This window comes from Octodon degus, unplaced genomic scaffold (assembly GCF_000260255.1).
Source record: "Octodon degus isolate 3935 unplaced genomic scaffold, OctDeg1.0 scaffold00162, whole genome shotgun sequence".
Taxonomy (NCBI): Eukaryota; Metazoa; Chordata; class Mammalia; order Rodentia; family Octodontidae; genus Octodon; species Octodon degus.
The window spans coordinates 2,906,971-2,919,397 of NW_004524738.1; the positions used below are offsets into that span (position 1 = coordinate 2,906,971).

Sequence of the window (12,427 nt, forward strand, 5' to 3'; positions counted from 1 at the left end):
CAACCTTGAAGCTTCTGAGGGCTGTTTCCGCTTTGCTATGTTTAAACACAGTCTAATATATAATTTACTGGAAAGCTGCCCATTTTGCTATCTTCGATACAATGTGTATCAACAGTTCATACTTATCTGCCCTCAGACAAAATAAGAGGCCGTGGCCAGCATGAGGTGCATCTTATTTGCTGAGCACACCTCTGTGATGGCTGGATGTTTATCTGGGAGTTGCAAGGAGGGGTGTAGAATCTTCTGGAGGATTTGGGATCTCGTGTATGTTTCTATCGTAGTAATACACAGTATTTAAGGAAAAGATCTAGAAAGAAAATAACTCAGCAGATTAAAGTGCCTGCAAGCAGGCACAGGGGTGCAGGGGCAGGGGTTGATCCCTGGGCCTGCTGTGCCAGCCCATGCCTGTAATCCTAGCTCTCGGGAGGCTGTAAACAGGTGGATCACTACGAGTCCAATCTAGTAGTGAGACCCTGAACACCCTGTAGACTCTTCCTTGGGGGGGGGGGGAGGAAAGTGTCTAGAAAGAAAATGCTAAGAAAAACCAAGACTGATACACAGTAGTAATATAGTGTTCTAGAGGCGACGGAAAGAGAATTACAGTAAGCTGAGGGTAGTCAATAGCATCAGATGTCACCATACTGAGAAGCAGGAACAGGCCTGGCTCTGGTTGTTAGACAGTAGTAGCAGAGCCAGGCTGCCTGGATTAGCATGGCAGAGAACTCGGCACAGCAATGGAGGTGTGAGGAACAGGGTGGAGTCAAGAGAAGAGAGGAAGGGTGATGGACACGGAGGAAGGCTGCACACAGGCATTTTCTGGGACCTCTCAGAGATGGAACACTATGCAATAGGAAGGACAGGACATTCAGAATACATGGGTCGGCTTTTAAGGGGCAATCATGTCCTTGAAAAGGAGCTAGAGAGGAGACAGTGGGCAGAGGGACAGATGTGGATAGAAGAGAGGAGCAGGAGGGCCACTTTGGCTCTTGCTACACCTGGGCTCAAACAGAGAATCCTGGGCTAGGAGGGGACTAACCATTCTTGCAGGGGATGGAAGAGGGTGGGACACATTCCACCATGGCTGACACAGACCACTCTCAGTACCCGCACCTCATGCTTGCCATCCCATGTGGATGCAGGTGTGAAAGCCACCCTATCCTATTCCCCAGGCCTCTGTGATTGGCCTCAGAACCCAACTCAGGGCTTGCATTCTGGGGCAGCCAGCCCTGGGCAGCTAGCTGGGCGGCTCCCTCCCTTTTCCCTACCCAGATGCCCTCACTGCCTCCCCAGCAGAAGGCCGGGATAACCATCTGAGAGCACTAAGAAGACAGCTGAGCAGCACAGTGCCTACTCAGCAGGTAGAAGGCCCTGAGTTCAATTCCTGGTACAAAAAAAAAAAAAAAATAAAAATCATCTGAGAGCTACAGGTAACACAGCCTTGTACACTACCAAATGGCTGCCTCGGCGAGCTGGCTCCAGGGTTATAGGAAATCACACGCGCTTACTGTGCCACTCTATGTTCTGGGTACATCTTCCCTTTCCTTCCCTGGACTTTAAGCTCTTAATGAGCAAGGATTATCAGGATATCTTCAAATGTCCTCTGAGAGCAAATAATACGTCTAGAATCTGCCTTCAACCACAGTGTGGTGGGAGGGACAGGGACCCACCGGGCTTGCAGGGGTTCGCTGCTGAATGTGCTCTACACTCCCACAGTGCTCGCGAGCGCACAAGTCCCAGGGCCTTGGACACCGGCCCTGGCTCCCCTTCTCTACACAATGCACAGGTCGAGGCCCAGGCAGGTCCTTCAGCTGCACCCTCAGGGACTCTGACTCACTGGACAGCAGACAACACTAGCTCGTGGGTCCAAGGTGGGCGTTGACCCAAGGTCCCAAAGGTGGGATATGAAGGTCGTGGCCCGATGACATTTCCCGGCTGTTCTGATTTCAGTCCTAGGTAGGACCTGCTTGGGTCACACCACATCCGGCTCCCAGGCCCTCCAGATCTTGCCTTGCAGCCCGTTGCTGCCACAGGCGTTTGTTCTCAGATGGTTTAATGGACTCTTGCCTGTTGCAGCTGGCCCTGGACAGCCCCGATGACTGCTGCCTTGCAGCTACAAAGAGGCCATAAGCTCGCAGACAGAAATGATGCTGCCTGTGCGCAGGGGGCACCTCAGGCGGGTGCATGTGGACACCCAGGAGAGACAGCCAGGGCCTGGGCATTCCTAGTTGTGAGCTGAGGTGGTGTGTGGCTGTGTATTGAGGAGAGAGTGGGATTGTATAAGATACAGCGTCAGCTGGATGGGGCAGCGCACACCTGGAATCCCAGTACTCTAGGAGGCTGAGGCAGGAGGTCAGAAAGTTTGAGGCCAGCCTGGGCAATGTAGTGACTAAGACACGTAGACACACACACACACACACACACACACACACACACACACAACCTCAGACCACATTCACCCCTCAATCAGCTTCTGGAAGGTGAGGGGAATCAGGAGCAAAGGACAAGGCTGGACACAGTGTCCCACTTGGTGTCTCAAGGTGAAACAAACTTACCAAGTGTGCTGGAGATGGCGACCTCGTGTCCTTGACTGTGGCACTGGTGGGGACATCGAGTAGAGGCCATTTCATCTGCAGGTACTGCAGAAGGACAGAAAACACAAAGCAGTTGGTGAGATGAGGCCTTCTGAGTGCCCAAAACAAGCAGAGAAAGAGCCCTGGGCTCAGTCACCAGGCAGGCAGGGAAGCCTACCACGCTATCCCCACGTCCTTGTTCAGGGGCAGGTTCTTGACAGCTCTAGTCACCCTACAGGGACCACCACAGCCTCTGTCTCCTTGGGGGGGGGGCACAATTGACAAACTCAGAATTTTTTTTTTTCTTTAGGAACTGGGGGTTGAACTCAGCCCCTTGCGCTTGCCAGGGAAGCACTTATTCCACTGAGCTATCTCCCTGGCCCCAACCCTCAGAAAATTTTGAGTGGGGGAAAAAACAAATATATCTCACACATCCCAAAGTTGTCCAAGACCCTGCTGAGCTCTCTCTGCTGCTGTCGTGGTCCACACCAGATCCGCAGGGACCAGAGGCCCTTGAAGACCACCCTGTCTGGATGGTTTCTGCTTCCCTGAGCAACAGACGCTGTGCAGCAGAGGTGGGCGAACAGACAGAATCCACCGCCTGACCCTCCCGGAGTCTCCAGTAATCCGGACCCAAGCTGGAATCCTCATCTCATTGGTTCTCACTCTTGAGATGACTTTAGGACCCACCTGCTCCCCTGTGTCACCAAACACAATAGCCGTGACCCCAGGCAAGAGACTGACAACCCAGAGCCTTAGTTTTGTCTGTGAAGGGCAAAGCCATTACAATGACTTTCCAGGCTGTTGGGAAGGGGGGGGGGAAGACGACACAGGGACAGGACGGACGACACTAGCGTCAGGCATAGAACCAGCGCCCTGTTGTGGGAGCTATTTGATAAACAGTGGCTACTATGTTCACAAGGGAACCAGGAGCAAGTGCACATGTGCTGTTGCAGTACCAACACCCACCCTCGAGGCGGCCTCTGTGGTGCTCTCCAGAGCAGCCACTCCAGGAGGAGTTTCAGAGAGGATGGGAAGGGGTTTTTGAGCTTCCCCTGCTCTGCATTCTATTCAACTGCAGGACAAAACACTCATGATTTGGCCTTGCATGATACACACATGTAGTAAGGAAATGGGTGGACAGGGCCCCAGGTTTCAAAGAGGTGACCCAGGGACACGCATGCCAAGAGTTGGAGCATGAAGCAGAGAGCAGGCACAACAGGACCAGCGGGGGACAGCAGCTCAGAGCAAGGAGGCTTTCCGCTCCTCCCTGAACCATGCCGCCCTGTCCCTGACTGCGGCTGACCCTTGCTTCTTCCTCCCTTTTCACTGCAGCCATCTCTCTGTCCCTCTTCTCAGAGCCTACACTTTCCAGAAGAATCAGCTGGATGTCCAGTATGGTTGGTAACTTCAAAAACACTGGAGCCTGGGGCTGGCGAGATAGCTCAGTGGACCAAAGCCCTTGCTTGTGCGAGCTTAGGCACATGTGGGGACCGCAGTTCGATCCCCCCCGCCCCCCGACAGCCCTTCATCCAGGGCAGGCTGAGCAGACCACCAAAAAAAAAAAAAAAAAAAAAAGGTGCTGGAGCTTTAACAGTATTTGTGCCACCTTTGTGATTGTGAGAGCATTTTGACACACAGAACCCAGTTTAGCCTTCACGCGTCAGCCCTGCTAGGCTAAGTTCGGGATGCAGCCCCAGTTTTCAGATGAGCCAGTGGATGTAAAACAAGCTCTCCAGCTTTCTGTGGACAGCCTGAGCCCGGGCACCCGGGTCTCTCAGGGCAGGCTCTGTCCCTCTCTCATGGGTTTTCTCTCCTTTTCTGTCTGCCTATCCAGAAGCAGATGTTCTCCTGTCTGGATGCCTGAGGTAGCCAGAGCTGCTGTGTGAGGCCCCAGCATCCTCAGGAAACAACAACTTGAACTTGTTTGTTTTAAAAATGAACCACTGTGACAAGTATCAAGTGCTAAAGAAAAATGTCTCAAATCCCCACTCCCCCCAACCCCAGCATGAAACCCTTCTGACAGGACACTAAAACCCATCAGCTCTACCACCAGGGTCTTGTTCCCTGCAAGTGTGACATACACACTGTGCCAGCGATGCTGTTCTGGTGTGTGTGTGTGTGTGTGTGTGTGTGTGTGTGTGTGTATCCCACTAGTTTAGGGTGATGCCACACTTCAGGGTCTTAAACATTCCCAGACTTGCTGAATGCCTCCTGGGGCAGGGGGAAGGTCACTTCCTATTGAGAATCTCTGCTCTAGGGCCAAGGAGCTGGTGCCCCAAACACAGATCCCCTGAGGTTTGTCTGTCGGGACACACAGACATACATAAGTGCTCATGTTCACAGCGGAGGGCTGCAGGAATCACTACCAGTTTTCACCACTTATCACACACTTGGTATTCTTCCTACCTCAGGTGTCTTGGGCTTCTGATAGAGGAAGGAGGCCACACACTGGACCCTACTCCCCCAAGGCACAATGTCTGCTGTCTCTCTTAAAAATGCAGCTGTTTACTTCTTGATTCAGTTTCTCAAACTTTGTTTCATTTCATTCTTCAAAAACTATTTTATTGGTGTGTTTGCAGTACATAACGATGGCCTCCATCATGGGGGGTTGGGACATGGACACCACATCTTATTTCTTTTAACTTTCCCCTTCCCTCCATGTCTAGGTCCCCTTCCTGTTTGCAAGAGATCTAGCTCTATCCTGTTTTCCATAGTGGTCTGACTAGTTCACCTTCCACACCAGCTACGAAGAAGGCCCCATCCCCCAGCCTGGCCAGCATTTGTTATTATTTGATTTCTTTTATTTTAATCACGTATGTATGTATGTAGTGTTGGGCTCAAGCTGAGAACACTGTGCACCACTGGCAAGTCTGCTGCCACTGATTATCTGATTTCTTGATGATGACCTAGACAGGAACCTCTGTGTTGTTTCAGTTTGCATTTCTCTAATGACCAGAGAAATGGAGCATTTCTTCATGCACTTACTGGCCAATCTGTAGAGGGGGAAGTAGCAGGGTCTTTCTCAAGTGGGAAAAGGATCAAGAGACGGAGGAAAAGGGGGAGCGAAAGGAGAGGGAAAGGAATGGGCATGCCACATACAGGACCGACTCCACACGGAATGTAGACATTATGTCCTGCAAACGTATGCTAATCAAAAATAAAAAAAAAAATCTCTCTGTTTCCTGTTTTCTTTTATTTGCTTTTTGTGTATTCACTATTTAAGCTGGTGCATCTGACTTACTGCACAGAATTATGGTCTCCGGTGCATTCCTTTTTCTTACAAATGACTCAAACTTATCCTCCTTCATACCAGAGTAGTAGTCCATTGAGTGCAAATACCACACTTGGCCCATTCATCTGGTGATGGACATTTAAGCTGCTTCCAAGATGGAGCTATTACGAGTCAAGCTGCTATGAATGTGGATGCGCACGGATCCCTGCAATATGATGTCTTTAACCCTCTGGACATGATCCAGAGCAGATATAGCTGGGTCAAATGGAATTTCTAGTTTTAGCTTTTTGAGGAATCTCCACGCTGATTTTCACAGCGGTTGTGCTAGCTTACACACGCACCACCACCGACAAAGGGTGCCCTTTCCCGAGCTGCGCTAAGTGCTAAGCCCATTCTCATGCTGTGAAGGCTTGCTACGTCCCAGGCCACACACACACACACACACACACACACACACACACACACACGCGCGATTTTTACTGAGAGGGAAGGATGAGGGGCTGTGGTCCTGCCCACCACTTCAGTCTGGTCCCCAGCAGAGAGGGGTGGCTCTGGGAACAATGCTCCTTTTGCTCAGAACTCATCCTGGGGTAGGCATCTGGAACTGCAGCTTATTGTCTTCTTTTTGCTTTTTAAAGATTTTCAAATGGATTTAGAGCTGCATAAGAGAAGGTGGGGCCCCTGAAGCTCAGGCACATGATGCTTCTAGATTCAAGTCTGAGGAAAGAGGTGTGCTTTTTTTTTTTGCGGGGGGCAGTGCTACAGATAGAAAATAGAGTGTCAGGCCACACGTGCTCCTCCACTGAGCTACACACTCAGCTCTTCTTGTTTTGAGCTAAGTTCTCACTGAATTACCTGGTTGCTAGCGAATCTACGATCCTCTTGGCTCAGCCTCTCTATGCCACTATGTCAGCCAGAAATAGGGCATTCTAAAGGGACACATGAGTTTCCCAGGACCATGGATAGGGTGACAGGAGCCAGCAACACCCCACTGTAATTTCCCAGGTCAGCAGCAGGAACTTGGAGGTAGCTGAGCAGTATTGAATTCCTAGGTCAGGCCCAGTCCAACATCCACTAGAAATAAAGGTTTATTTTGGTACCAAGAGTTGAACTCACGACCTTGTGCTTGCCAGGCAGGTGCTTATGCCTGCTGAGCTATACCCCCAGCACAATAAAGCTTTGCTTGTGGTGATTCTTGTGGGAGATGAGGGCTGCTTGTGGGTGGGGCAGGTCCTAAGGGATTCAGTGACAGGAGGCTGCACCATAATGCCATGTGGGCAACTTGCAACTACTGGTTTCTCCAAACCCTACCAAGGTTTCATCCAGGGGGCTTCGGCACATACTGAGCAGGGGTGTGCAGCCTGATCCACCATCCTTCCCTTGGGGTACCCACTGGAACGGGAAAACTGAGCCCACGAACATCAGCGCAACCCCAATGGGTGAGCCACTGCTTCCCCGGTGCTCTCTACAAGCCCATTTCTGACACTCAGAAAATGAAAAAAGAGACCAAGCCCAGTTCATTGGCTACCGCAGCCCTGGACTTAGAAACTTTTTTTTTTTTTTTAATGTATTTAGTACAGGGTCTACAGGGTCTCATTACACAGATCAGACTCATAGTAATCCTCCTGTTTTCAGCCTCCCAAGTGCTAGGATTACAGGCCATGTGCATGCCACCACGCTGTCTCAACACTCCTTGAGGTGGAGCCTGCACAGCACACCAGGGATTGAACCCCTGTCCCTGCACCTGTCTAAACAGGTGCTTTAGTCTGCTGAGCTATCTAGCCAGCCCTACAAACTTTTTTTTCCCCTTTAAATTTTTAAAATCATTTATTTATTTGGTACAGGATCTCGTCATGCAGCTTGGATTCATAGTGATCCTACTGTCTCAGCTTCCCAGCACTGGGGTTACAGGCATGTGCCACCATGCCTGCTTTTGGGTGACAGCACGGCTCACCCAGGGTTTCAGGGCCAGGAAGGCATGTGGAATCAGGGATCAAACCCGGGTGCTTTTGCTTGCCAGGGACGTGCTTAGACTTCCAAGCTACCTCCCCAGCCCCTGAACTTCTTGATACGCTACAATTCCTGTGACTCTGAGACAGGACAGAGGTGCATTTTCAACCTTGCTGAAACTGCCTGTTTTGGGGGCGCACTGGGTCTCTGCTATTGTGATCTGAAGTAGAATGAGGCTATGGTTTCCACCATGTCTTTATCTTGTTAGGGAAAGAAGATTCTATTCCTGTTTTCATTCTGTTTTCATTAGAATCCACTGAAAGGGTCCTGTGGTTTCTCTTACCCGAAATCCTCAAGATGTGTGTGGACAAACAGGTCTGTTACACCAGAGCGCTTCTGCCTTCCCAGGTAAGCCCTATTTGACCAGAGTGTTTTGTTTTCCTCTTCTTGCTTTTTACTGTGGAATACTGGTCAGAGTGCCTAAGAGTTTTACCCCCATGTTCCTAAGTAAGGATGAATGAAATTCGCTTTTGTCCCTACCAAGTATTGGAATTGGGGCTATTCTGGCTGCATTAGTTAGAGGGGCCCTGTTACTCTCTTCCTTCGCGTTCTGGGTCCCTCTCTGTTCTTGCAACCTTCCCCTGAGCCCTCCCTGGGCTGAGCACTTGGCCAGGTGGGCTGCTTCCGCTCCATGCAGGGCCAGGGAAGGGTCTCTCTGAAGGATGCTCTCCCTAGAGAGCTAGAGCCCCCTTTCCTGTAGGGAGGCGGAGACTTGTCCTACACAATCCCCTCTCTGCTCTGCTCAGAGACTGAGCAGCAGATTAATTGCAGCTGTGCCCTGGAATTTCCCCAACACACAAATCTTCATGATGTAAAACAGCTGGGAGGAAATCCCAGCATGCCCTGGACAGAGGCAGAACTGCCAATGAGCTATGGAGATTATTAACCCTCTGGCTCCCAGAAGGTAGGAGGGGCCCTGGATGGCCAGACCCTTCCTGTCCCAGGCTTGCTCCAAGAGGCGACGACCCCACAGGACTTTTGGGGGGTGGGGGTAGGGGAGATATGTCTAAATTCTCCCCGTTTGCACAAATTCTCCCCAAAACTCTTTAAGATGGACCCTGGCACCAAAGAACCAAAGCTTCATGTTACAGAATCCACTGCCAGGCTTCCAAACAAGGCATGCTATAGTGGGAAGCAAGGAAAACCAGCCATCGCCCATATCCCCCAGGTGACACCATGCCAGGCTCCCAAAGCCCTTCCCCTTTCCTTTCACAGCAGTGGGTGGGAAGAGCAGGACTTCTGTAGCCCTCTAGCTTCTGTGTCGCACCTCTGCAGCAGCAGCAGACAGCTCCTCAGAGTAGCTGGCTGGCCCTTCCTGCCTCTCTGGTCCCCAGTGGTAAACAGCAGCTTCACCAATCAAAAGCTACAGCCCCCTTGAATAGAGAAGGAAGGATTCCCTAGCCCCAGCACGCATGCACAGGGTACGCTGCCAGGAGGAGAAGGTTCCAAACTCTGCACCCCAGGCAACAGATGGCCTTCCACTGTAGAAACAATGACATTGTTCACAATGTTCTCTTTCTCCCCCCTCTCCCACCACTTGGGATCAAAGCCATGCACTTGCACATGCTAAGCAATCTCCTTTTAAGGGCAATTTTAACATAAAGAATTGAGTTACAAGTCAGGCATGGTGACACATGCCTGTAATCTCAGCACTCAGGAGGCTGAGGCAGAAGGGTCTTGGGAGTTGAAGGCCAGCCTGAACCACATACAGAGCTCTTTTTTTTTTTTTTTTTTTTTAATGTATTACAAATGAATACTGAAGAAACAATCCCTTTCTTTTTTTTTTTTTTTTTTTTTTTTTTTCGGAACCAGGGATTGAACTCAGGCCCTTGCGCTTGCCAGGAAAGCACTTATTCCACTGACCCATCTCCCCCGCCCCCTTTTTTTTTGCCTCCTTAGTCTTGATCCTTTTGATATCCGGGCAATATTCTGTCAATATTCTTATCACACTACTGTAGTGGTTTTTCCAAATTCCTGCGAGAGTTTGGCTTCTAAACACCAACCAATCATGTCTCTGCTTCAAAGCTCCTGGGTCGGGATGAAAGGCCCAACTCACTAGCAAGTGGACGCCACCCCAGCCCCAGGGCTCCCCTCGTCCCCAGCTGCGCTCCTGGTCCCCCAGCCCCAGGCGCGTTATCTTCACTCACGGGAAACGCCGATGCCTTCTCCACAGTGCAGACCCAGAGTCACCTTCCCGAGCACCTGCGTCACTGTACCCCTCGGCTATGCGTGGGCTCCCCACTGCACACTCTGCCCTCTGGACTGGAGGCTCTTCTTGGGATGATCGAGTGCCTTAGAGCTGCCAGGAGTTTAGAGGGGCAGCGAGTGGGGCTCTGTTGCCCAACCCTGCATCCCAGGTTGCTCCATTATCTTCTGTGGATATGGTCATAAACAGTTCTAGGTCTGAAAACCCACCAGCCCCCAGAACGAACTCAGAGCAGGGAGACAGAAAGCTTTGCCCAATCGGGGCCAAGGGCTTAGTTCTCGGATGCTACTGAAGAAAAATAAGTGGAAGTATTAGGGAGCGAGGTGTGATGGCGAATGTCTATTGTTCTAGGCTGAGGCAGGAAGATCTCAAGTTTGAAGCCAGCCTGGGCCACTGTGCGAGACTCTTCAAACGTGAACATGTGGTTCCCCAATAGGACGGATTACATGAGATCTGGGAGCTAGAGATTACCAGGTTTATATTTTTATTCCTTATTTATTTTTACAAATCCATAATGTTCTGTAATAAGGTACTTTTCAAGTTACATAGCACAGTCATAATATTTTGTGAAAACGTTATTTAGGACGACATGTTTTAAAGCAACAGAGTGATTTTTCCCCTTTTGCACTCACTGCATTTAGTCAACAATTTTTTTTTTTTTTTTTTGGACCAGGCATCTAACTCAGGGCCTTGTGCTTGCCAGGCAGGTGCTTATGCTACTGAGCTATATCCCTGGCTTAATAAACATTTTTTTTATAATTTTTAATTTTTATTTATTTATGTGTGTGTGTGTGTGTGTGTGTGGCCAGCTCAGCCCACCAGGGGGCGGGGCTGGCTGGCATGTAGTGCTGGGGGATTGAACCGTGGTCTCTGTGCTTTGCTAAGCTTGTTCTAAGTAGGTGCTTTAGACCACTGAGCCATCTCACCAGCCCTTAATAAACATTTTAACAAATATTTTTACAATATCTACCAACCTCATGCACTGGCTGCAGAGGGGCTCCAGAAGGATTTCATGACTGAACAGTAAACTCACAAAATAAACGTTAGCTGGGCATGCTGGGGCACGCCTGCATTTCCAGCATTCTGGGAGGCTGAGGCAGGAGAATGGCAGAGGGGGCAACTTGCAAGACCTCATTTCAAAATACAATTTAAGGACTGGCGATGTGGTGCAGCGTGTGGATCCTGGCTTCCAACCCAGGACTAAAAAACAAGGTTAGGCTTCAACTTTTCCACAAATGCCTATTATCCCCAACCTCCACTTCTCCCAAATACGTCGGTCTTCCCTTCCCCTCCAAAGAAGCTGGCCATTCTGCCTACAGACTTGACCACAGGCTTGAGATCTAGGAAGCAGGAGTGGGGGAAGGGGAGGAGCAAACAAAAATGATTAAGATGCACCATGTGTTTGTGCTAATTACCAGATGAATGTAATTATTAAGTATCTCAAACACAAAAAGGAAGAAACCAGCCTCTAGGGGGCACCAACTTTAAAATGAGAACTTGAGTCAACTTTTGTCCCAGGAGGCTGGGCGTTTAGGGGTGGGAGGAAGAGGCCAGGAGGCCAGAGATCAGGGGCCCAGGCCCCTTTAACCTCTCTGGCCTCAACCACATCATCTTAAAATGAGGGTATTTTCTGAAGGCAGGGCTGGGATCAGGTGGCTTCTTAAAGAGGGAAAGGTTAAATGGGCTATTGATCTAAAACTGAAGCCTGTTCGGTCTGCGGCACAAATCTGGAGTCAGGAGTGTGGCTGAACCCCACTTACTTACAAGCTGTGTACCTGAGGAAAGGCCTCACCTTTCTGAGCCTCTGACTTCTCCCCTGTGTTACGGGCATGAAAACACTTGGGACCCAGCAGGGTGCCACACAAGGGCTGATCAAAAAATAACAGCATGGGGCCCGGGAGGTGGCTCAGTGGAACAAGCGCTTGCTTGGCAAACGCAAGGGCCTGAGTGCAATCCCCGGTTCTGCAAAAACAAAAACAAAAAAAAAAACACACAAAAACAAAACCAAAGCAGCTTGCCTTTCAGTTTTTTAAAAAATTGAGCCTGGTGGTGGCTCATGCCTATATAATCTCAGCATTAGGGAGGCTGAGGCAGGAGGACCGCGGTGAGTTGAGGCTAGCCTAAACCCACATACTGAGACATTGTCTCAAAAAAAAAAAAAAAAAAGATGTATTTATTTAACTACAGTAAAAGGCACATTGTGCCATCAGTGGCCCGCCACGTACTCTTCGCTTTGGTACACGTATGCCACCCGCTTGCCTCTTCTGAAGCAGCTCCAGAGGCACTCTTTCATAGTCTCTATGAGATGTGATCAAAAATATGTTGAATGTAGATGTCAGTAATCATTTTTAAAAATTTAAATGCCGTATTCTGTGGTCACTCGGCATCTCAAGCGTGGTAATCACA

The 12,427-nt window shown here is 49.9% G+C and overlaps 1 protein-coding gene across 1 annotated transcript in view; it reads right to left on the bottom strand.

The window, feature by feature from the left end:
* Tcf7l1 (transcription factor 7 like 1) overlaps positions 1–12,427 on the bottom strand; it is a 159,344-nt gene that overhangs the window by 24,237 nt on the left and 122,680 nt on the right. The window contains exon 4 of the mRNA XM_004642829.2: positions 2,553–2,636. Within this exon, the coding sequence (XP_004642886.2) occupies positions 2,553–2,636 (84 nt within the window). The remainder of the gene's footprint in view (positions 1–2,552; positions 2,637–12,427) is intronic.